Source organism: Gossypium hirsutum, chromosome D08 (assembly GCF_007990345.1).
Source record: "Gossypium hirsutum isolate 1008001.06 chromosome D08, Gossypium_hirsutum_v2.1, whole genome shotgun sequence".
In the NCBI taxonomy this organism is placed as follows: domain Eukaryota; kingdom Viridiplantae; phylum Streptophyta; class Magnoliopsida; order Malvales; family Malvaceae; genus Gossypium; species Gossypium hirsutum.
Window position 1 is genome coordinate 55161468 of NC_053444.1, and position 27675 is coordinate 55189142.

Genomic DNA, 27675 nt, shown 5'->3' on the forward strand with positions numbered 1-27675 from the left:
CTCTTATTGGCGCACTCACTGTATTTATAGTTATACCACTAATAATAAGGCGAGGTATTATTGTTAATTATATTACTAAAGACAGTGAGTGTGCCAATTTAGAGTGCCTTGATATTTGACTTATTTGTTAGGGAAATAAAATGTTAAATTACAAAGTTCTAAAAGACCCGTTTTAATTTAATCTTTACTGATCTTCAAACTTTTCAAAATATCTGTAGTCACACAAAGAAACAAATCCTCCCAAAAATCATGTTGGATGGTATCACACGCAGTCGTCTTGCAGAGGAACGAAAAGCCTAGCGCAAAAATCATCCTCATGTATCAACATTCTTCTCTTCTCTTCTCACTCTTTTATTTTTAAACTATATTATAGTTTTTTTTATGGTGATTTTGAAGGGTTTTGTGGCTAAACCTGAGACAAGGGTAGATGGGAGTGTTGATTTGATGGTTTTGCATTGTGTTATCCCCAGCAAAAAAGGGGTCAGTCTACAAAAAAAATTGTTTTAATCAAAGTTTGGACCTTTGAAGTTTTCTTATGTTGCATGTAAGCCTATGATTTACTTGCATTGAAATTTCTATAGTTGTTTATTAGTTAATCACAATTTTTTAAATGTTTCAGACAGATTGGGAAGGTGGTTACTTTCCACTGACACTCAACTTCAGTGAGGAATACCCAAGCAAACCCCCTAAATGCAAGTTCCCAAATGGATTCTTCCACCCTAATGTTTACCCTTCTGGAATTGTGTGTGTCTATTTCTAGTAAGCGTCGTGTAAGTAACTTCCACACCAATTTTTTTATTTAAAATGCCATTTTTGTTAAAGCAAAAACCTTGTTTTTCCTGCAAGGGATGGAGACCCTCCATTACAGTGAAACAAATCCTAGTGGGGATTCAAGATTTGCTTGATCAACCCAATGCTACCGACGCTGCACAAACAGAGGGACATCAACTTTACATATCGGTAAGTAACAAAAGTTTAGCCTTATTTCTATTGTTCTATAGTTTTATTTTTCGATATGCTATATTTGCTAATACAGAACTCAAATGAGTACCGGAAAAGAGTTCAACAACAAGTCCTGCAATATCCACATTCTCTCTAGTCATATGCTACATCACCATTACTGTTTACTGTTATGTAAGTCATATTACCAGATCGGTCTTTGCATATGTCAACTCGGTTCCATATTTGACGGGACTAACTTTTTACAAGGAAATTTGTTTGGTATTTAATAGAAATCCCGTGTTAGTTTGAAATCATCCACCTTTTTATATTATTTTTATATTATCTACTTTTTACTGACACTCAACTTCAGGTGGGTTCCTTTTTTGGGTCTTTTACAAAAATATTACAAAAAATAAAAAAAGATCAAAATAATATTAATTGTTTTTATTTACCAAAATAATACAAAAAAAAAATATGACAGCCTGGTGGAGGGCTTGCCACAGGCGGCACCAAACTGGTGGAGGGCCTGCCACAGGCGGCACAAGAGTGAAATGTAATGATCTAAAGTTTTAAGGACTTGATATGCAAATTTATAATTTTGAGCAAAGAAAGTGAAATGGTGCCGCTGACAGTGTGGCAGCACTAAACTTGAAAAGTGGCTAAATTGTCTTCTTAGGCTTCCTTATTTATTATTTTCTTTTTATTCCCCTTTAACTCACTTTTTTATTTAATAAATAAGCTCTCAATCTATTTTTGTAGTTAAATAAGCTCTTAATCTATGATTTTTACTTATAAAAGCTCTTTGTTTTATTATTAAAATAAATATATTTTATCTAAAGTAAAACTATTTAAAAAAGTATAAACTAATTCACATTTTATGTTTATGTGAATTTGATGAGAATAGTTTATTAAATAAAAAAATTACTAAATTTGATAAAATAGTTTATAATTATAATTTATTTTTTCTATTTTGGTTACATTTATGGGTGATCAGTTTTATTATTACTTTTGGTTTTTCAATAAAGCATGCCTGGTATTTCTATTAATTTTTTTAATTAAATCTAATATTAATTAAGTGATAATTATAAACTATTCTCATCAAATTTAGTAAATTTTGATACATGAGGATGATTTTTGCCCAGGCTTTTCGTTCCTCTGCAAGACGACTGCGTGCGATACCATCTGACATGATTTTTGGGAGGGTTTGTTTCTTTGTGTGACTACTGAGATTTTGAAGAGTTTGAAGATCAGTAGAGATTGAATTGAAACGGGTCTTCTAGAACTGACTTTGTAATGTAACCTTTTATTTTACTAACAAACGAGTCAAATATCAAGGCACTTTTATTGGCACAGTCACTGTCTTTATAATTATACCACTAATAAATAAGGCGAGGAAAGGCTACGCAAGGAATAAATATATTGGGAGTATATAAATTTTTTAAATACTAATAATAAAAAGGATCCTTAAAAGGTAAATTTTTTCTTTTTTGAGGTCTCCACCAAAGGAAAATCCAAGTCTCTCTCTCTCTAACCATGAGTCTCTTCGGTCTGGGCAGGTGACCTCTAATTTGTAATTTCCACTTCTTTATATAATTTTCTCGTAAATTAGTTTATTATTTTCCTTCAATTTCTTTGTTTTTCATTTCTTATTTGCTATATTACGATAATAAATCGTGTCGGATCTGTTGTAATTCTGTAGCTTTTTGTTATTCAAGATCAGTTATCAACTTCTTTTGTTTTTTGGGCTTCTATTTAAAGCTTTGATTAAAATTCTGGAAAATTTTTCATCTTTCTTACTAATTTTAAGCCTCGATTCTTTTTTTTAAACTGTGCTTGCAATCCAATTGTTTTGTAATCTTGGAGTCATTTGTGAAGGTTTAACTATCGTCGTTAATTATTGTTCTTGCTGTGAAAGTTTCTAATCTTGGATGCATGTTGACCTAGTCTTTTATTTCTACGCAATTAATGGGTTTTTTTTTCCCTTCTTCTTCTTCTTCTTCTTCTGTCTGCTTATAATTAGTATGCAAATCAGGTAGTTTTCATGACTGGCATGATTAGGAAGGTCGAAAAAGTTATGCTAAATTATTGGTTTTTGACCTTAAAGATTATATGGCCATTATTCACAAGGTTGAGCTTTGCATTTTGAAGCTGAACTTTATTGACTAAGTTGCAAATTAGGTCTGTTGACAATTTGCAGCCATTTTTAGAAGGCTCGTGGTGGCAGAATGATAACAAAAATTGAATTAACTGGAGCGAAAGAAAAAAAGGAATGTCCAAATCTAGTCTAAGGCTAATTACTATTTCCAAAAATCAATTTATTAATCATCTTTGATCTTTCACAATTTTCAGTTAGAGAAAGAGTTCTGGCTTTCTATCTTGCTCTCTGCCATGCTATAAGAGTCCATGCATGTCTGATTAGAATGCACAATTAATCTACTGAAGTTATGTGTTAGTTTTTATAATAAAAAAATTAATTTGATATTTTGCTTGGATTGAATTCATTTGCACTACGCTACTTTGAATCTTTAACTTAAATCCTAATATACTTGCTGTAAACATATAAAATAACTTTGGGTGTATGACCTCTAAATATACCGAAATACTTGTGAAAATTTTAACTTACTTATATTGAGTATCTGTATATTTCTGACTCCCACTCCCAATTCTGAGCAGCATAGCTGGTAAATATTTGTGTATATTTTCAAATTGATGATTTTTGCTGATATTAAGTTGCTGTAAACAGAAATCAGCGAACATTCCGTCCAAAAAAAAGTGCACCTTCAGGAAGTAAGGTTGGTTACTCTTTTTTCTTAAATAAAATATAGTTAACACTGTCCATTGCCTGCTTGTTAGAAGTTGATGTGATTCATTCTTTTAAAATGTGCTTGAATCTTTTCATTGTTGATCTTCTTTCCTTCGCCTGTTTGTTGGGAGAGTTCTGGACTCTTATTTCCAGTGTCCAAGGATCAAACCTTGGCAACTTCAACTATCAGAAAAAGGGAAGTTCTTGGGTGCGAGCATGCAATTTTAGCACTGGAAGGATGCTAGAAAGTGTCCAGAAAGAGAAACAAAATATTGCCAAGCACAACTTAACATCTAAGAATGCATCCAGGAGAAGAAGAAAAAATGGTCACTTACCATTATTTCTATTTAATAAATTTTATTGCTTTTGGTGTCACTTATTAAAACAATAACTTTACGTTACCATGTTTTACTAAAAAATTCAGTCGCAAAGTTGAAATACTACAAACTTCAATGCTCCACTGATATAAGTGATGGTTCTACAGCCCCACCTGTGGAACCCAGTCATGGATGTTAGAGGGCATTTTGTGCACATAATAAATGTGATAATTTGTTTTTCTAATTAGGGATCCACTTCTAAACATGGTCAGTACTGCTGTTCGGTTGTGCTTGATAATAATTGAATAGCCTTGTTGAGGTTTCTATCCAGTTCCTAGAGCTGGCTTCTCTATAGTGTCATTATATAAAATGCTTTCTGGACTTCATTCTGCTGTATTAGTTGTTTAGCAGAATTTGCAGTTCTCATCAAAGTATTATCTTGACATAATGCAGGGTGCACAGCTTAAAAAGCACATTGATGCCACCTTAGGCAGTGGAAACTTAAGGGAAGCAGTTAGACTACCTCCTGGGGAGGATTTAAATGAATGGCTCGCAGTCAATAGTATATCTGGCTTCTCGTTTTCTTTCTTACATCTGCTGTCAATGCTCACAGTTTGAATAAATCCTTATTTTTGCAAAAAAAAAAAAAAAAAAAAAACAGTGGATATAATTTATCCATGTATTTTCTACTTTAGTATGGCCTTGCTGTCATTTCTTTCATAACAACTAATTTACTTGTATTCCATTCATTAGTTTATTTTTCATAGAATGTTTTAGTACTTTCTTCCCTATTTCTAGGTTGCTACCGATTGTTCTTTGAAGCTCATTGCCAAAGCATAATTGTTGGATCTTTTTCAGCTGTGGATTTCTTCAATCAGGTGAATCTGCTCTATGGTACCCTCACTGAGTTTTGTACTCCTGAGAATTGCCCTACAATGACTGCAGGACCTAAGTGAGAGATATGAACTAGATTCCTTTTGCCCTTTTCAATAAATTAGGCGTACAATTCCTATATATTATTGTTTTCCCTCATGACCTCTGTCGTGTTTGGATCCATTGATGGTATTGAAACCTTTTCTCTCAAACAATGCATGTGTTCAGTCTCTAAGGATCTAGATAAATCGAAACTCCCTCAACTTGAATTTAGGCTCTTTATCTCTTCGAGCTAGATGATACTGTATTAATTTATTTTTGTTAAAGTTATATATATCTGCCTTTTTTTTTTTTTGAATTTTGATGTCAAAATATATCATATGATCTTGGCTGATTAGTGGGATAAGAGTTTGACTTTAGATCATGTTTTCTTTGATTTGATAGTCCTAGGTTATGATGAGATGATGTTTATTATTATTATTATGATTTGCCTTTGTCTTTTGTAATAATTTGATTTTTGCCATATTTTAAATGTCAGTAGAAAGACATCAAATATGTTGAAGCTAAAACTATTCTTAAGAGTCAAAGGCCTTATAGTCGTGTGATATTGTTCAACGATTATAACTTGTGTGCCATGTAACTATGGAACTTTGATCCTTTTCTCCCCTAACTACTGTAAAATTTCTTATTTTGTTTGGTTCATGTACCTTTTGCTTTCGGTCAATTAATTCAACAATTCCATACTACTAGTTCTCCGTTGTAATTTACTTATTTTTTAAAATTCTTTCAAATTGTATATATTGGGTTTTCTGGAGTTGATTATTTGTTGTCCTACAAACTTACAGGTATGAATATAGATGGGCTGATGGTGTGCAAATCAAGAAGCCTATCGAAGTTTCTGCTCCAAAGTACGTTGAATATCTAATGGACTGGATCGAATCACAGCTTGATGATGAATCCATATTTCCTCAAAAGCTTGGTAATATCTTTCACTAGTCATGTGCTTAATCATCTTTTAATTCTCTATGGTGAAGTCTTGACATACTGTCACTAGAGAAAGGTAGCTGTTTGTCTATGTACAATGATGATACTGATGAATACTTCTTTTTTCCTACTTGTATCATGCTCAATACTTTTCTATATTAAATTGCATCTTCCAAATTTGCTAGGCGCATCGTTTCCTCCCAATTTCAAGGAGGTGGTGAAGACAATATTCAAAAGACTCTTCCGTGTATATGCCCACATCTATCACTCTCACTTTCAGAAAATTGTGAGCCTTAAGGAGGAAGCTCATCTGAATACATGCTTCAAGCACTTCATATTGTTTACTTGTGTAAGTCTTCTTCTGCTTGATGGTTAAATTTTTATGCTCTGTCCTCTTGTTCAAGGCTGGCCTCTTCCACTATTTGCCTATTTTATACAAATCTAAACAAAATCCGAAGATTCTACTTCAAACTTGCTTAAATATAATTAGTTTCACTCTATTCATTAAACTCCCCACCCCCCCCCCCCCAAAAAAAAAAAAAGAGTAGTCTTGAATGTTTCTTTTATCTAAGAGACTTATCTTTTTAAACCACGAAGGATATAAGTGTAAACATACCATTAATTTTGCCAAGCAGTCCTGATTTCTTCTTATGTATGTATGTATCACGGTTCTCAGAGGACGAATCTGGTACACGGTTTTAGTTGTGTCCTTGTGTTCCCTGTTTCGAGTACCACGAGGTTATACTACTGCTCAAGTTTAAGATAGTTACCCCAATCCTCAAACTAAAAACTACCTGAGTTGAGCCTCAGGTTAATTTGTTTGTTGTTTTTGGTTTATTTTGCATCTGAAACATGCTTTCTAGGATATGCAAGAATGGTTAGTTGAGTAGGAAGTTGTTAAGGTCAAATGAGGCTGTTGTTTTTACCATGTGCAGGAATTTGGGCTGATTGACAAGAAAGAGTTGGCTCCACTCCAAGAGCTCATAGATTCCATCATAGTCCCCTACTAAAAATATATATATATACAGTGGGGTTGGAGAATGGAGATCCTCATAAAGAGTTTTATTTTAGGGGTTCCAAAAGTAATAAAGTTTGTTTTATTAGCATGCGACTTGAAAAATTTAAGTGTCTATATTCTGTATGTTATGAATGCAAATCCATATGCCATATTCCTTGGATTTAAAATATTGCAAGTGTAAGCCTGTTGGTTTTTCTTTTCCTCTTTCATTTTGGAAGCCTTGCCCTAAATCAAGCATTTATGAAAAGCTAACAGCTTTTGGGTAATTGACCATAAAATATTATTTTTATGATTAAAGTGTTTTTTATTTAATTATGATTTTAAATATTATAAAATTTTAATTATATATTTAAAATAAAAATTAAGTTCATAACTCGTCGAACTACGAAGTAATTACAGCCTTAGTTTCCATTAAATGATTGCGATTTGTTATTTGGTGGAAATAAATTCAATGGAAAGATACAAGATTATGCTGTTAAATTGCTTTTGCTTGATCATAGCTACAAAGTACTACTTGTTTGCCATAAAGGATCACTTACTTCCAGATTGACCTTAGAACTAAGGTCAGAACTTTTTTTTTTAAAATTAAGCATAAACTTTAAATTTTAAAGCGGAAAATATGTTTCTTCTATTATATTGTTAAAACTCATGATAAAACTCCTTTTTTTGGTAAAAAAAGTTTTATGAAATTTTCTAAGCTATATTTGGTAGTAGTATTAGTTTTATTTTTATTTTTTTATATCTTCGTACATAAATTAGCAATAAACTAATTTCACTTGATAATATAATTTTTTTCCTTATTTTAAAGTGGCTCTTTTTTTTTTATGAGAGTTCTACTCAATATTAATTATTCTTTGTAAGCTTAAGGGTGTAAAAAGTCTTAATTTTTTTTAAAAAAAGTAATTAACCCTTCCTCTTTTTTTCTTTTTTGCACTCAATGGAGCACTTGAACTTTCAAAATGCATCAAAAAGCCCTTAAGCTTCTTCAAAAAAAGCAATTAAGCCCCTTCTTTTTATTTTCACTCAATGGGTACTTGAACTTTCAAAATGCATAAAAAAGACCTTTAAAATTTTTCAAAAAAGCAATTAAGCCCCTGTTTTTATTAGAAAATTATTAAATTTTTAAAAATATATAAAAATTAGAAATTTATCAAAAATTAGAATTTTTTTTATAAAAATAGTAAAAAATAAAATTGTAAAATTTTATAAAAATCATAAAAAATTAATGACGCTTAGTTTTATTCAATTAAAGTCATCATGTATCGCAACACAGCGTGACATGTGGCGAAAATGAAAAAAATAAAAATAAATGAAAGATAGAAAAATTATAAAATGCTTTTTTTGAGACGATAATTTTTATAATTTTTTTACAAAATTTATATTTATTTACATTTTGTATAATTTTCTTATGGCTTTATAAAATTTTATAATTTTTTATATTTATATATATTATAAATTTTTTTACAATTTTTTATATATTTCTAATTTTTAATGTTTGAATTTTTTATTAAAATTTAAAAATATTTATAGCTTTTATTGATTTTAATTTTTTATAATTTTTAATAAAAGCAGGGGCTTAATTGTTTTTTTTAAAGTTTGAAGGTCTTTTTGATGCATTTTGAAAGTTCAAATACCCAATCGAGTGAAAAAAAAAGAAAAGAAAAGAGTAGGGGCTTAATTGCTTTTTCTTTTTGAAAAGGTTTGAAGATGCATTTTGAAAGTTCAAGTACTTAATCGAGTGCAAAAAAAGAGTATGAGCTTAATTGCTTTTTCTTTTTGAAAAGGTTTGACTTTTTTTGATGCATTTTGAAAATTTAAGTACCCAAATAAGTGCAAAAAAAAAATAAAAGACTTAATTGTCTTTTTTTTGAACTTTGAAAATTTTTCGCACCGTTAAAGTCTTCTTTATATTATAACAAATTGTTTTAGTACTTATGTATTAATTAAGCTTCTTTCCTTGAGTTAATACACTAAATAGCGAAACGAAACATGAATATTTAAGATGAACGTAAAAAATGTGATATTTTTGTATAGATATTGTTTGCAATTGATAAAAAGACATTTGTCCCCTGAGTGCTTTAGCAGATTAGTTTTTCCCTCCTTCTGTTAGTCCCCTCTCGTTTGTTTAATTATTGTTATATGTTCGCAATGTGAATTAGCCATTCATCGACATGACTACCAACCGTCATCATTAGTTTTGCAGTTTGTAATAAAGAGTAAAATAACTAATTCAGAAAATAATTATCAAGCATAAGTAAAGTCACATTACTTCATCATTCAGGGGCCTTTTCACTGTCAATTCTTGTTTTTCATTCAAAATTATTAGAAATTTGAGAGTTTCAAAGAGAAAGCTTTGTTGAAGAAATGGAAATTTCAAACAAAATACAAAATGCTTATATAGTTAATGTAAAAGGAGCTAATTCATGAATTGAAGAATCAGAAAGTCGCGACCATAACCAAAACAGAGGTGTCCCTAAAATCTTTGTTAGTATCGATTCAATTTAAGCAACAAGTAGTAAAAATAGCGGAATAAATTGAGAAATTGAACACACAAATTTAACGTGAAAAAACTCCTCTAAAGAGGATAAAAAACTACAGGCAAAGATAATTTTACTATAATGGAAAAATAACGAAGAGTACAAAAGATGGAGATAAAGCTAAACCCCGAAAAACCCAAAAACAAAGAACCCTCAAAATGTAAACACAAAATTCTCTAAATGTGTTATGAGTTCTAATCTCTAATGGGTGTATTTTCTAAGGTTGTAAAAAAGTCTATTTATAGGTTAAATTCATATGTCAAATAATAATAAAATAATATAAACTAATCAGTGTTGGATTGAAACAAATAAACAAAGTTTAACTAGAAGATTATTTCTCAAATTTGACTGAAAATAGGAGTCATACTTAACAAATCTCCACATTGACTCATATTTCTACAACGTCATCTTTGCCAAAGCCCACCACGAGCCTATCTTGAACCATACAGGGAATTAACTGAGTCGAATCTGTGCTCAGAAACTGGAAGACTTCTAGCCTTTGACTTGTACACTGCCAAATCAAAACTAACCCGGGTCTGATTTTCACGAACACAGTGCCCTAACTTTTCAAAACCTGCATCCAAAACAGAACCTCTCTTTAACAAAATGGTCATACATTTTTCCCTCCTATGACCAAGTTGCCTCTGCTCCAAACAAGTTGACTTCGACTCTGTAACGGACAAGGGACATCCGATTTCACCGGTGACTGTAGAACCTTCCAGAATATAAAGACTGCCAGTTCTTTTACATTTTAACAAAACGAGAGCTCCGTGAGATACTTTAATGCCGCTTGACTCGATGTTGATTCTGCATTTTTTCAAGTCTAAAATACTCAAGGAGATGAGGTTCTTTCGTAAATCAAGTACATACTTGACATTTGAGAGTGTCCTAATCGTCCCATCGTGTATCTTAATTTTAACAGTACCAATACCAATTACCTTACTAGATGAATCGTTTCCCATGCGCACAACTCCACCTTCAACCGAACTGTATGTGGAGAACCATTCTCTATTGAGACACATGTGGAAAGAACATCCCGAATCTAGGATCCACTCGGACGTGAGCTTGGAGTTATTGCTTGTTGACACTAACAAGAAATCACCGTTTTCATCGATCAAATTAGCACCAGCTACATCTTCCTCGTTACTCTCAGCAGCTCTTTTATTTCGCAGTTTATAACAATCTGCTTTGACTTGACCTAACTTTTTACAATAGCGACACATTTTGTCTCGTTTCTTTGATGCTATCAAAACGGAAGCTTGTCTATCTGCCTTGCTATCCAAATGAAGCTCATTGTCGAGTTTGTCTCTACTCAACAAATGACCCTTCACATCTTCGAACGAGAGTTTGTCTCTGCCATAAATCAGGGTCTCCCTAAAAGGCTTGTATAAAGGGGGTAAAGAGCACAATAATAGCATAGCTTGATCTTCATCATCAATATGAACCTCAGCGTTCTTTAAATCATTTAAAAGAGTAATGAATTGACTGATGTGATCTCTAAGAAGCTCACATTCTTTCATGCGAAACGTAAATAGACGTTGTTTTAACACTAAACGGTTAGCTAGAGACTTAGTCGCATAAAGAGTTTCTAACCTTTTCCACAATGCGGATAAGGTCTTCTCCATCAATACCTCCTGCAATATCGTATTCATGAGGCACAACTAGATTGCAGACAAGGCATTTTCATCAAGCTCTTACCGTTCTGTTTTATTTAGACTCTCAGGCTTTTTCCCGGTAACAACCTTTTTCAAACCGGATTGAACTAGAGTTGCCATCATTCGAACTTGCCACAGATTGAAATTTGTCTCACCATCGAACTTCTCAATTTCAAACTTTCTTGTTGCCATATCTGAATGGGCTGATCTATAAAAATTAAACTAGCTCTGATACCACTTGTTAGGATTGACTCAATTTAAGCAACAAGTAACAAAAATAGTGGAATAAATTGAGAAATTGAACACAAAAATTTAACGTGAAAAAACCCTTCAAAGAGGATAAAAAACCACGGGCAAAGATAATTTTACTATAATGGCAAAAGAACGAAGAGTACAAAAGATGGAGATAAAACTAAACCCTGAAAAACTCGAAAACAAAGAACCCTCAAAACGTAAACACAACATTCTATAAATGTGTTATGAGTTATAATCTCTAATGGGTGTATTTTCTAAGGTTGTAAAAGAGTCTATTTATAGGTTAAATTCATATGTCAAATAATAATAAAATAATCTAAACTAACCAGTGTTTGATTGAAACAAATAAACAAAGTTTAACTAGAAGATTATTTCTTAAATTTGACTGAAAATAGGAGTCATACTTAACAATCTTGAATGATTTGTTTGGATTCTCTAATGATGATAATTTATTGAATAGAGAAGGAAGAAATGAAAAATCATCTGATGGAGGTTCTGGTTCAAACACAAACAATTAGGGGTAAGTAAAACTCGATTTGACTCGAAAAAAAAATTTAAATTTCGAGTTAAACGAATCGAGTTATTCGAGTCAACTCAAAATTTTTTTGAATATTGAGTTCGAATCGAGTTGATTTTTCGAATTCGAATAATTTGAATAATTCGAATAAATTGAATATCAAACTATAATATTTTACATTTTTACCTCAAACTCCCAAACCTTTTTACTTTTCCCTAAAAACTTTTACTCCTTCCCGCTTTCCCCCCAAAACTTTTACTCCCCTCCCATCCTAACCCTTAAATCTACCCAAAATCCATTTCCCACCAAAATTTTACTCCCCCTATTTACTTTCCCTCAAACTTTTACTCCTCAAAACTTTTTATTTTCCCCCTAAACTTTTACTTTTCACCCTTTACTCCCAAATAAAAAATTAAAATTATCCAAAAAAAATCCCTAAACATAAATAGTAATAATTTTATTTATATATACTATTTATATTATTAAATTAAATTTCACATTTTATATTATTTATATTATTGAATTGTTTAGTCATATTGAATATTGATATTAAAATGAAATTATTAATGATGCTATAAAATATTTGTGTTAAAATTTTATATTAGTATCAATTCCACATTTTATCTTTAAAATAACTTTTATTAAAACATCACATTTTTACATCTAATATAATTTTTAATTCCAAAATACATAGTGATAAGAATTTGAAGATAATTGAAACAATTAAGCAAGAAAAGAAGCTAACCCGTATATAAAAGATTAATAAATAAATTATGAGGTGATGAAAGTTAATAAAAAATTTGATTACGGTGGACAAATTTTATTACAGTGGGTGACAGTGGTTACAAGGACTTAAAATTATTTTTTAAAATTTAACTCGAACAAATATATTCGATTCGATTTGATTCAAATTCCATCTCACTCGACTCGATTCGAGAAAATTTCAAATTAAATTAGGATGATAAAATATGATTCGTCAACTCGATTAACTCAAAATTTTTTCATTCGATTCGATTCGATCGAACGCTCACCCCTACAAACAATGTTGAATCAATTCAATGTAAAGAATTGATGATTAAGATGTCGATGTTCAGAGGTCTTATGATACCAATGTAAGAGGTTCCACTATTGATGAGAATAAAATAGAAGTTGATCATGATAGAGATTTAACAATTGGTCCAACAGAAAGAATGAGATTTAGAAGCCTTTATGAATTGTTTAGCTTTTATCAACTACATGCGAAGTTGAAAGAGTTTAGTGTCGTGAGGTGATCATTGAGTTGGAAAAATTCTGATATCCTTAATTATTTTTTCTTAGCTTGTGATAAAGGTGGAAAATCTAATGAGAGGGAGAAGAGCAAGAGAATATTTTGTCCTATGAGGGTGAATGTTTTTTTAGAAGGTGACACTATGTGGCATGTTAGTAGCATAATCACAATTCATTCACATGAACTCGTGCCAGACATGTCAAGCCTAATGTTTGGATGTAGGCATGTTTCTAATTGGTTAAAAAGAAATCTTGAGGAAAATGATATGGTTGAGCTTTTAATTTGCAAGAATTTTAAATTGCTACAAGTTCAATAAGGTGGGCCAGATCAACTAGAGTGTTTACCAAAAAATTGGAGAACTTATATCCATAGTAACATGAGGCTGATCATGCAAGAGGGAGATGTTGAGTGTTTGAGGATTTTTTTTCACAATGCAAAATAAAGATAGGGATTTCTTCCACCAGTTTAACCTTGATGGTTCTGGAAGGTTAAGAATATTATTTGGATCCATCCTCAAAGTAAAGCTGCTTATGAGGACTTTCATGATGTTAGTTTGGACACAGCATATGTAACACCCCCAACCTATCTCCATCGCCGGATTAGGGTTACGGAGCATTACCGAACAATCAAAACAACATTTAACATCATAACATTAAATAAATTGATTTCATTAAAAACCTATCAAAAATATGCATTTGGTCCCTAAATCGAGCCTTCGAGACCCTAAAAATAGTTTAGAAGCAATTCAGGACTAATTTGAAACAAAACAGAAGATTTGAGAAAAAGTTGCAAATTTTGAAAACATGGGTCACATGGCCGTGTGGCCAGGCTGTGTGACATAGCCCAGGCCGTGTAACAATTGAACAAAGGGACACACGACTGTGCCCCCGCCTGTGTCTCCATCTGTGTAACTCTCTGACTTGTGACACACGGTCGTGTCATAGACTGTGTGATCCATAAATTGACCCCAAAACAAGTCATTTTAAGACCAAACACACCTAACCATCCATCCCATTTGTGCACACATTCAATTGACCTAAGCATCATTCAAACAGTTATAAACATATCATTTCAAACATCCTATTTCATCTAACAAATATGCCATTCAAAGGCACCACATTCATATCTAAACATCAATGATCAAATCAAAGCAATATTGCCACATTTCAAGCATAGAACCTAGTTTATTTAACTACCAAATAACATCACATATAACCATTTACATGTAACACCCTAACCTGTAACTGTCGTCAGAATAGGGTTATGAGGAGTTAATAGACTAAACTTAATTTCGACCGATCATGAATATATACATGTTCAAACACCACATTCGGTCATACATCATGTCACCTACTCGGCTAACAAATCAACTATAAACAACAATGATATATTTATCTATATAACAGTTACATTTAAAATTTACCTATTTTACATATAACCATTATGTATAACATGCACACATATATATAAAGCCTTTGTAAATACAAACAATTAAATATATTAGGCCGAATATGTCATAAGCATTTGTATACCTTCATAGACTATTCAATCATTATTATTCAAATACTCAAACCATTTATCAAAATCGCATATAAGTATTTATTCATCAAATTACTAAAGTTACTATTCATATGGTCAATTTTTTTCAAGCTTTAGCCGAATACATTTATGCTTAAATCTTATGCTTTAACCAATGTCAAATTCACCCATACTCAAACATTTCCATGCATAACATACTAAAGCCGATCCTATATGTATATGCTAGTAATATTTATACCCCAATGTATCAAAGGTCATTTATAAGACCAATTTCATAAACAATACTCATTATGCAAATTACCAATTTCATCTACCATATATTCATGGCAAATCAATATACAACTTTCACATAGCAAAAGATAATCCAATTTCAATCTCAATTACCAAATATAAAGATATATCCATCTATGGTCTCAAACATAGCTCACACATATATATCATAACATATCAATCAACTTTAATTGTCTATCACGACTAATATGCATAATTATCAAAACACAATTTCTTCCAAAACATAACCACACTTTTTCTTTATATAATGTATTAAATTAACAACTCATTCTCATATATAATAAATCAAGTCAAAACATTTTATATTAGTCTCATCCATTTACGAAACATAGCCCAATCATTAACCATAATATTTGATCAAAGTATGAAACTATACACATCAAAATAAACAAGCCCTTTTCGCAAGGCTTATTATATATATACATCATTCAAAATATATTCAAAAGGGTAGTATAGCCTATACATGTCATAGGCTTTAAAGTTTAACTTTTATAAGTACTGATAAACGGACGATAGTGTGATTGACTTCGCTAACGATCCCTAAGCCCATAACTAGCTTCCAAAAATCTATAAAATGGGGCAAACACACATACACAATAAGCTATCATAGCTTAGTAAGTCATAAGCAAATAAACATTTCAATGACGTTAATAATTCAATATATCAAAACTGAAATAATGCTATCGTATTCATATATACACATTCGAGTTTGCAAAATTTAAATATCAAACATGTAACTAAGAATCAAATTCCGCTTAGCCGAATACACATGTAAATAATAACATAGTTATTATTTTCACTTTCAATTCACATACACTCTCTTTACCGAATGTATTCATTCATATATAAATGCATATAATTCACAAATATGATATCACATACACTTACCATTCTGCCGAATATAGACTTTCATCCACACGTATACTTTCATTTGCATCATATATAATTTATATCACAAATCAAATAGCTAACTTACCTTGTTATCATATAGTATTTAACTTATTACATACATGTAATAACATGTATTTATAAATCACATTCACTACTTTCGATCTCGATATATTAACCTGTTTGAACGTTTTTTTTTATCATTCATTGGATCCGCACAATTAGTGCTCAATAATTAGCTGAAGCTATAATGAAATCGCACACTTAGTGCCTTCGCATTAAACCAAATTAATCTCGATATCGTACACTTAGTTCCCGTTATTCATACATCGTCATTTTAGTTTCGCACACTTAGTGCTATTTGTATAGTCATAGCTATTTTATACTAGCACACTCAATGCTAAATATTAACAATTAAATTCACATCTATTCCTGCTTCTAAAACATATACACATTCGACTAATATATATATTTTTGCATATTTCATTTCAGCAATATATAACTAATATTTATTTAAAATTTACAACGTCTATTTGCTTGTAAACTTACCTCGAACAACGATAATCGAAACGGAACGATTAATCGACGACTTTAGTTTTCCCCCGATCCAAGTCTGATTTCTTTAATTCTTGATCTAAACATATTCAAATTAAACTAATTCAAACATAATTTCATTTAATTCAGTCCAAAACACATAAATGAGTAAATTACCATTTTGCCCTTGACATTTTACATTTTTTACAGTTTAGTCCCTATTGCATAAAACACAAAATATGCTAAATTTCAAGGTCCCATGTCTGAGCCGAATTTTACCCATGCTTATACAAGCCCATATGTTTTATTTATTTTACATTTTAGTCCCTCAATTTACTATTTTTTAATTTAGCCCTAATTACTCAAAATCATCAAAATCTAAATACAAAATATATTAATCCAACACATATCTTTCATTTTTCATCAACTATCATCACAAAATTTACAAAAGAATCAATAACATAGCTCAAAATCATCATCAAATTTCGAAATTGAGGCATGGGCTAGATAGAATGCTAAACAAAAATCATAAAAATAGAAAAATTATTGAAATTATCGAAATTATCGAAATTAAATAAAAAACACATACCTAATTAGCCAATGCAAGTGCCGAACCCTAAACTCTTTTTCTCTTTTCTTTTTCTTTGTATTTTCGGCAAGAACAAGATGATAATGGCCATTTGCATGCTTTTGTTTTATTAAATTATCATGTAATTATTCATTTCCATTTTTAGCCTTTATAATTTTATTCCATTTCCACTAACTCATGTCCAAAAGTGTCCATGCATGAATTAAATGGTCTAATTGCATCATAAATACCTTATGCTATAAAGACAACAACAATTCGACCCTTACATATTTAACTATCAACTTTTTCATCTTACGCGATTAAGCCTTTTTATTAAATCGGCACTCAAACGACAAAATTAAAACACGAAAATTTCAAGGATATAAATTCAAGCATTATAAACGCATATAATAATATTTAAATATTTTTTTGACTCAAATTTGTGGTCCAGAAACCACTGTTCTGATTAGGGTTAAAACTGGACTGTTACATTACATATCATCACAAGCATACCAATAAGGATATTATATACAATCACTTAAAAGTGGCCAAAATGACATAACTTGGTAAGGCATTAAAGTCCATAAAACTAAACATGAACATCAAAAGCAAATGCATACCAAATTGACCATTAACACATTCAAGAACTACCATTTCACAAAGTCCTATACATGCCATTTATAACCTTGGCCAAAATGCTAAAAAACTACCGAAATGGTTGTTGGATAGTGTGATAGATCTCCGACATGTTTCCAACCAATTGTGCTTCCGATAATCCATAAAATAAAGGGAAGTAACAATGTAAGCAACTAGTGCTTAGTAAGTTCGTATAAACTCAAACATAACTTACCATTTCTTTAGCACAAAGTATAGAATAAACATAATATCATTATCAAGACCATAAGCTTAGTAAAAGCCTATATAGACACCATCAAACTCACAAGTTAGTAGATTCATCCATGATACATATGAGTTCAATCATATAGTAAGTAGATTTCATATACACATCATTTAACTTATCAACCTTTTCATAGGATCATGAACCATTTCAATTGTATACTTACCGTGCCATTTCCTTTACTTACCCGTTGAACCATCTAGAATTACATCGGATACTTGAAAATGCTCACATGTAGTGTGCCTTTCCATATAATCGTAACCTTTCCTTTTCAATAGTACTCACACAAGCTGTTAAATAGGTCTGCTCAACGAGTTATGGGTTGGAATGTTTGCTATATGATGCTGCTCACACTAGCTGTGGAGAATCCGCAACAAATACAAAACCTCAGCCATTGGTAGGACATTCAAGACTAGCACCTGAAACATGAAATCCCTAATGACATGTCATTCGTATCCTATGAATTCTTAAGGTTCAAACGAGATTATTTATCCGTCAATTACTCAAAGCATCGATATATATCCATTTTCAAGTCCGTTTATATTAACACAATATAACAAATAATTAAATTAGCTATCATTAATACGATTATAATTCATACGAACTTACCTCGATAACTATAGTCGTAATAGTTGAGTTGAATCTAGTCTAAAGCGTTAGTTTTCCCCGATTTAAGTCCAGTTGTGGTTTATAATTATCTAAATAGATAATTTCACTAAATTAAGTACTTCAAGTATTAAATTCAATCCATAATTCATATTTATGAAAAATTACAAAATTAGCCCTAATATTTCAACTTTTCACAGTTTAGTCTTTAAGCACATAACTTGAATATTAATCATTTTAACCTAAATCCATGTTAACTAATGCTACAAGGGACCTTGGAACAACCCATAATTACTAACAGTTCAGAATAAAACCCATGGATTTACACTTTCAACAATTTAATCCCTATTTCAAAATTCATCAAAAATGACTTAACAAAACAAGTTTGTTTAGGAACCAAGATTAATAATCTATCAAATAAGTTCAAAGCCTAGTAAAAAAAACCATGGTGAGTCTTTCAAACTTTAATGGTTTTTGCAAATTAACCCTCGGGTTAGCTAGACTAAGCTTAAAACGAGCTCAAAAACATAAAAATCATTAAAATCGGGACTTGAATGCATACCATGCAATGAGTTAAACCATAGCCAAACTTCAAGCTTTTCCTTTAATGTAATTTCGATTGAAACAAAAAATATAAGAAAGAAGATGATAGTATTTTGTTACTTGTTTTGTATTTACTTAACTAATTACTAGTTTACCCTTAAATTTCACCATAACCTTGTCCATTAACAACATGTATGGCATATTCACCAAATAAGTCCATTGATTTAAAATTATAAGGCCATTTAATCCATTTCACTATTAGAAACCCTCTTTTGCATCTTTTACGATTTGATCTTTTTTACCTAATTAACCATTTAAACTTCAAAATTTCTTATGAAACTTTATACGACCCTAATATAAACTTGAAGACATTAAATAAATATTAAAATAATAACTCACTTGTCAAAGTTGTGGTCCCAAAACTACTGTTTTTAACACCACTAAAATTAGGTTGTTACAATATATCTTGTGAAGAGGATACCTTTTGCTTCTTTTGTTGGAATTAATCACCATGATCAATCTATCATGTTTGGTTTTTCTTTGCTTTCACATAAAGATGTGGGGACTTTAGGTGGTTTTTTAGTACTTGGTCATCTGCTATAAGAGACATAAATCCTACTTGCATTTTGACAGACCTGTGTGAAAGCATTAGAGTAGTGATCAATGGATTGATGCCAAACATAATAAAAAGATTTTACATATGACACATATATAGTAAGCTTCCTAACAAGCTTAAGCATTAGGTTGAATATGCATAAGTTGAAAATGAGTTCAAGGTCATTGTTCAGGAAAGTCTTACTATTCCAAAATTTAAAAACAAGTGGAGTAAGTTTAGAATAAATATGGCTTGGATGAAAATGATTGGTTAATCAAGTTATACCAAAAAAAAGAGAGGCAAAGATGGGTTCCTATTTATTTGAGCCATCTGTTTTAGAATGGAATGAAATCAACACAAAGAAACGAGAGGATGTGTGCCTACTTCAATAGTTTCATGAATAGTTGGAGTGCTTCAAGAATTTTGTGAAGCAGAATGAGTTGGCTCTAATTAAAAAAACACGAGAAAGATTTCTTAACAGAAGTTTGATGAAAGAATAATAAGACCAAATGTGAGTCTAAACTCTTATGGGATGAGCAACTGTAGAGAGATCTTACGTACGGTATACTCATGTGGGTTTAGAAGGAATTATTGAAGTGAGTTGATTGTTCCCATTGATGACAGAGGAAATCTAAACAACAACGACAATCTATTCTTCATTTAGAGGTACAGGGTTTTCTTTTCAAACTATTATCTTTTGACACTTATGAAAAACTCAAGCTATCATATATGCTTAACAACATGACCATTTTTTTTGTCAAAATTGAAGTCTTTGCAAAAGTTACCTTTAACCTACTCACGTTGGATGATTGATTACTTTATCATTAATTCATTCTTCTCCTTCGCTGTTATAAATATAGGTATTTGATTTTTAATATTTTTTTAATTTTTTCACAACATCATATACGTAACAAAATAATTCCAATAAATGACAATTAATAATATCAAATGATCTACCGTAATTTAGTGTAATAGATTAAACTAATTTTCACACTTTAGGAGATTGAAAGAAAGCACTTTTGTTAGGTTTTAATCATGTTCTTGTAAGTTTCCTTAAAGTTAATAAAATATGAAAATTGATTCTTTTATTGATTTTAGGGGCTTAATAAGGCCTAAGGCTGAGCTGATGAACTTTGTAAGTGTGCAGGAGACCAGTAGAAGGCGTACTAAACCAATACTGGTCACTATGTTACAACACTGAATGATCAATGTTGTAACATAAGGAGCAAAATAGAGAAATCATGAGACTATCTTGGATGTCGTGACACAGCTTAAGGGTGTCACGACATACCTCTGAAGATATCCCAAGAATATACTGACCCTAATGTCGCGACATAGGTCCTGGTATGTCGCGACATCGACTCTAATCAAGAATTAAACACGAGCTAGGGGGCGCTTTCATCTGTACAATCAAACTTAAAGCTCAAGAACATTAACTAACCTAAGATTAAGGATGACGACCACCTGAAATCTATAAATAGGCTACTTTGTCACATGTTATGGACACCAATTGCTTAGTTTAGAATTCTAGTTTAGCTTTTCTTTCTTCTTAGGTTTTAGATTTATTTTCAAGTTGTTCTTTATTTACCTCGAAAGATCTAATTTGTGGAATACAATCAAACTTGTGGATTCACTTCATTCTTAAATACAAATCATACATTTTCTTAAACTCTATACTTTCAATTCGTCTATTATGTTTATTCTTTATATCGATTCCATATTGTTCATGAAAACCAAGAGGAGCTAAACCCTCTATGGGGGATTAACGAGTGGAGGTATGATCTATTAACTGTTTTGTAGAGTTCCTCAATGGATCAATTATTTGGGAAAGGAAGAACTTAAACCCTAGACCTGACAACCCTAAGAAGTCATCAAGGAAGGAATTAACCAAAAATTGGTATGATCTATTAACTGTTTTGTAGAGTTCCTCAATGGATCAATTATTTGGGAAAGGAAGAACTTAAACCCTAGACCTGACAACCCTAAGAAGTCATCAAGGAAGGAATTAACCAAAAATTGGTATGACCTATCCGTGAACACCTTCAGTCTAAGCCAGTATGAACTATGAGGTCGAAAGATAAGTAGTCATTGCTAACTCATTATTTAGGTGGAAGATCTAAAAATCCTGTTGGGATAGCGACGTTAATTGACAAGGAATTCGAAGCGATAATTGATAGAAATTACCGAAGCGAGCTAATCACCAATAATCAAATTTGATTTATTCTATTTTTCAATCTCTTGAGTTTTATTTCTTTCTTTATTATTTTTCTCAAAAGCTCCTTTTATTATGTTTTCATATTATAATTGATTTAGAGTACTTATTAGATCTTTCTGTGTTCAAGTAAAAATCGATCTAGCACTAGCCTACTTTGGGTACGATCCTCGGAGTACTGATCTACTCCATTGTAACTATATTAAAACTGGACCCGTATACTTGTGGATATCTCTTCATTGATAAATATTTTACTACAGTATTCACACTTTGGATGTTAGTACGTTCGGAAGTAGTCATCAAACCAGGGAAATCAAAAAACAACTTTTTTTTGCATTCTTTCTACCATTAATACAACCTATAACAAATGCATACATCATACTAGCATAAGGAAAGGATTATATGAAACAGTGATGCCACATCATCTTTTCCCTACTAGCATGAACTATTCCTCCATTAGAAGATTTGACATTGTTTATTAGATTCTCAATGTATACTTCATATTTTGATTATAGTATGAAGAAACTACATATCTTAACCTCCCCTCATCATTCAAACTAGAGCTTAAAAATATCTTGAAGGCTTCCAAAACATCCATATCATTTCAAATGACTTGTAAATTCTTTTTTTTTACTCCAATAACGTTAAGAGCACACTTATGCCATAAACTATAAATATTTGGTTTCATCTCATGAAAAACCACATAAAACTTCATATTTTTATGTTTATTCATTCTTTGATATCTCCTAAGCCTTGATGAACTTGAACTTAAACAAACAGAAATTTAAGGAAATAAGTTTTAGCAATAAAGAAGCAAAAGGCTTTCTACAATGAAGCTTTAAAAGATTTTCCTAAGTAAAACAAATAGATAGAGATTAGAGATTTGAAAAGACGCTTTTAAATTTTTTTACCAAGCAAAACAAACAAAAACAAATGAAGATGAGGGACTTAGAATTGAATTTTTTTCCCTCAAGGAAAATAGAGAAAGATGAGGGACTATTTCTTTTTCCTTCAATAAAAAGTTATTGGCTTTAGGGACTTTTGTGCATAAAACTGATTTTGTTATTATTGCACCTCAAACCAAGTCTTTTTTTTTAAAATTCAAACTAGATTATTTTTAACCTAAGCACAAATATATCTCATTAATACTTTAGATTGATTATATTACGATAAAAATAAAAAAAATGGTTTTTAGGATTAATAATAATAATAGAAAGGAAATAAATAAATAAATAAATAAATAAATAAATAATAAGAAATCAAATAGTAAATTTATCAAATTTGAGCATGGGTGATTAGATTGCTTTGGTAATCACAATCAACTATCGCTTTAGGTTTTCTTTGTAGCACCCCTAACCCGTATCCGTCGCCGGAACAGGGTTAGGGAGCATTATCAGAATTTACAAAACATATAATAGACATTTCATATAATTTATCAATCATATCAAAATCTATTCATAACCAATCATATTGTCCCTCTTATGAGCCTCGAGGCCAAAATATGCAGTGTCTTAGGCCGTGTGGGCATTCAAAATAGGGCACACGACTGTGTCCTAGTCTGTGTCCGTGCCCGTGTAACTCACTGACTTGGGTCACACGTCCAAGCCACACGCCCGTGTGGATAATATTGAGCATTCTGCTTCTAAATTTTTAAGATGCAGTGGACACGTGGCCAGATCACACGCCCATGTACTAGGCTGTGTGTCACATATGACTGAGACACACACACGTGTCTCTGCCCGTGTGGACGAAAATAGGCCATTTCCAAGGCCACCTTTCTCACCCAAATTTTCTTTCACCTACATTAACCCTTTAACACATTCACAAGGCAATATCTAACATTCAAATCAAGCCAAAACCAAGTTAAATACATATTATAACACCCCATGTATCCAAATATTCGATTTGACCTAATTGACCCAATTCATATACATGCATATCTTACCAATTATGCTAACTCAAATCAATTGATAATGAGCTTATATGATTTCCATCACTTAACCAATTCAAAGACTCATCAAACACATTATGACCATATATAAACTCATCAAAATATGTCCATCACAAGCCATTCCAATGGCTAGTTACAACCAAACATTTACATTGCCATCGTTGGTCATGTTTAGCCTATACATGCCATTATAACTAAAATTAGTTTGTCATATATACCGAAAAGTCTGAGGGATAGTGTGATGTGGCTCCGACTAGCTTCCAAACTTTATGAGCGTTCGAGTACTATAAACAGAAGAAATAAAATAGAGTAAGCATATAATGCTTAGTAAGTTTGTATAACATGGAAATTAACTTACCATTCATTTACATTTAAAGTAAGCATGTAAAATTCATCCAAAGAAATTTGGCAATTAGCCTAATCACATATAACCTCATCAAACATGTTAGTTATGTACTTCATGTAAATATCAAGAAACAAGGATGAGCTCATCATGTAATAATTTCCATGTATTTTCAAGTAAACACAGATAATAATTCATTCAGAACTTATCCTAGCTTATATTAGGACTTTGCCCGTTAAACCATATGAAATATCGATGGACATACGGGTAGTACACACGAAGTGTACGAATCTATAATCCGTCAATTCATATTGAGAATGCTCATACGAGCACATAAATTGGAAGCTCTCTCTCTCGATCCATATAACGGGAAGCTTATGTGAGCCATGTAACGAGAAGCTTATCTGGGCTGTATAATGGGAAGCTCATAAGAGCCATAATCAGGAAGCTCATGTGAGTCAATAACAGGTAGCCCTGAAGAACCATTAATCGGGAAGCTCTGGATAGCCATATATCGGGAAGTTCAAGCGAGCCAATATCTAGAAGCTCCAAGGAGCCATATATCAGGACGTTCATAAGAGCTACGGTGTGTCCACAATACATGTAGGATCACAACCAATCGGGATGCTCCAAAGAGCTATTAATGTGAAATTCGCAAGAACCATATAACGGAAAGCTCGAGAGGGCTAATAATGGGACATTCTTTCGAGCTATGGTGTGTTTGCAACATATGTAGGACCACAATCAATTCGAGAACCCTGTATCTATCGAAGTTTCATCTATTCAATTGAGACTTAACATTTATCAGGCTTTGTCGGATATGTAATAAATTTCATATAATTAGAAATTACACACTTCACATATACAACATTCAATTCAAACATATAAATATACACAATTTAGTTATACGAACTTACCTTGACAAGTGTTCATGCACGCAAAATCTACTAATCCTACACTTTTTCTTTTTCACGATCTAACTTCGTATTTGAGTTATCTGGATATATACAAATGAATTTAACATAAATTTAATAAAATTCATATTCAAATAAACCCAATTCATAATTTTGGAAAATTACCATTTTACCCCTATACTTTTGATTAATTACAATTTTGTCCCTAGGCTCGAAAAATGAAACTCATGCAATTTAATCTTTCATCCAAGCCTAGCTGATTTTTACATGTAACATTAGCAGCCCATGTATTTCACTTAATTCAAAAATTTTCCATGAATTTTACATCTTTTCAATTTAGTCCCTAAATCATGATTTCATAAAAATTTCCTTAACAAAAGTTGTTTATCTATAAAAAAACCTTCCATTTTCTACCATAAAGCTTCATAATTCATAAATATTCATCTATGGAAAAACCCTACTAATTTGATAGCTTTGCAAATTAATCCCCGAGATAACTAGATTAAGCTATTACGATATCGAAAACATGAAAATTACTAAAAACGAGACAAGAATTCATACCTAATTAAGCCAAATAAGCTTGCTTGAGCTCAATTCTCTTAGCTAGGGTTTCCATGTCTTTGGGAAATATGATGATAAATGATGATATTTTTATTATTTGATCCATTTATCATATTTCCATCTTGTTCTTTCCAATTTAATCATTTTCTTTATTTTATTTTCCATGGATGAATTATCATACTTATCTACTAACTTAGTTACCATATAAGGACCTCTAATTTTGAATTCCATAGCTATTTAATCATTTTTAGCTACTAGAATTCAACTTTTACATTTTATGCAATTTGGTCATTTTATCAATTAAACAAGTAATCGGTAAAAGTTTCTTAACGAAATTTTTATATGATGTTCCTATCATAGGTAGATCAGAAAATAATATTAAAACAAATTCTCTTTTCGACTCAGATTTGTGGTCCCGAAACTACTGTTTTGATTTCACTGAAAACAAGCTGTTACAACTTTCCCCCTTAAGAATTTTCGTCCTCGAAAATCTTACCAGGAAAGAGGGTTGGGTATTGCTTTCTCATTGTTTCCTCCGGTTCCCAGGTAGCTTCCTCTATCCCATTTTGTTGCCAGAGAACTTTTACTAAAGCTACCTTTTTATTTCTTAATTTTTTCGTTTTACGTGCTAGAATTTTAACCAGTTCCTCGCCGTAAGCCATGTCAGGCTGAATCTCAACCTCTATCGGGGAAATAACATCTGAAGGATCTGATCAATACCGTCGCAACATAGAAACATGGAAAACAATGTGAATTCTTTCAAGCTCTGGCGATAATGCCAATCGGTACGCAACATGTCTGAATCTTTCAGTGATCTCATATGGCGCAATAAATCATGGACTCATTTTCCTTTATGGCCAAACCAAAGAAATTTCTTCCAAGGTAATACTTTCAATAATACCTTGTCATCAACTTGAAATTCTATCTCTTTGAATTTAAGATCAGCATAGGATTTCTGAAGATCAGAAGCTACTTTTAGCCTATCTCATATTACTTTCACTTTTTCTTCAGTCTCACGGATGAAACCAACTCCATGTATCTTTTTCTCATTGAGCTCGATCCAATACAATGGAGTTCTACATTTACGACTGCACAGAGCTTCATACGGTGCCATTTTATACTTTACTGATAACTATTATGATATGCAAATTTGACTAAAGGCAAATATTTCTCTCAATTGCTTTCAAATTCCAGTACACAGCACCGAAGTATGTTTTTGAGAATTTGAATCGCACGCTCTGACTGACCATCGATCTGAGGATGAGATGTAGTGCTGAAATGTAATTGCATACCCAAAGCCTCTTGCAACTTGTTCTAGAATCGGGATGTGAATCGTGGATCTCTATTCGAAATAATAGAAACCTGCACTCCATATAGCCTGACAATATTAGAAACATATAATTTCGCAATCTGTCCAGTGAAAAATCTATACGTACCTAAATAAAATGTGTAGACTTTGTCAAACGATTAATGATTACCCAAATGGAATTCTTATTTTTCGGAGATATGGGTAACCCTGATACAAACTCCATAGTAACTCTTTCTCATTTTCATTTCGGTATCGTGACTGGTTGTAATAATCTTGAACGTACTTGATGTTCAGCTTAACTTGCTGACATATCAAACATTTAGATACGAATTCAGAAATATCACGCTTCATTCTCGACCACCAGTATATCTATTTCAGATAGTTGTACATTTTATTACTTCCTAGATGGATAGACATAATACCACTGTGAGCTTCATGCAAAATTTTCTATACAAGCTCCAAATTCTTCGGTATACAGACTCTGCCTCGGAATAACAGACAATTGACAGACTCAATTTGAAATTCTGATTTGAGAATCAACTCACGTTGTACTCGTTTAGCTTGCAACTTATCATCACTTTTCTGAGCTTCATAAATCTGCTGTTGAAATGTCGGTTTAGCTTTTAGCTTAGCTAAAATTGAGCCATCATTAAATAATCTCAAGGCAAAGAGAGACTTTCTACTTAGAGCATTTGGCACTACATTTTCTTTTCCTGGATGATAATCGATAACCAAGTCACAGTTTTTCAACAATT

At 31.6% G+C, this 27675-nt stretch overlaps 1 protein-coding gene and 1 pseudogene across 4 annotated transcripts; both read left to right on the forward strand.

Annotated features, from left to right (window-relative positions):
- The first annotated feature begins 234 nt into the window (after positions 1-234).
- Positions 235-4785, forward strand: LOC121219866 (SUMO-conjugating enzyme SCE1-like; annotated as a pseudogene).
- Positions 2361-7131, forward strand: LOC107900673 (MOB kinase activator-like 1B). Of its 4 annotated transcripts, none has more exons than XM_016826343.2 (7): positions 2361-2498; positions 3686-3734; positions 4516-4624; positions 4861-5014; positions 5781-5914; positions 6105-6268; positions 6855-7131. In XM_016826343.2, the coding sequence occupies exons 1-7, from the start codon at positions 2476-2478 to the stop codon at positions 6927-6929; spliced, it is 708 nt and encodes a 235-aa protein (XP_016681832.2). In that variant the 5' UTR covers positions 2361-2475; the 3' UTR covers positions 6930-7131. The 4 variants fall into 4 exon arrangements, with proteins under 4 accessions (XP_016681832.2, XP_016681833.2, XP_040954369.1 ...); XM_016826344.2 differs by having other exon boundaries at positions 4921-5014; XM_041098435.1 differs by lacking the exon at positions 4516-4624 and having other exon boundaries at positions 4921-4940.
- The last annotated feature ends 20544 nt before the right edge of the window (positions 7132-27675 follow it).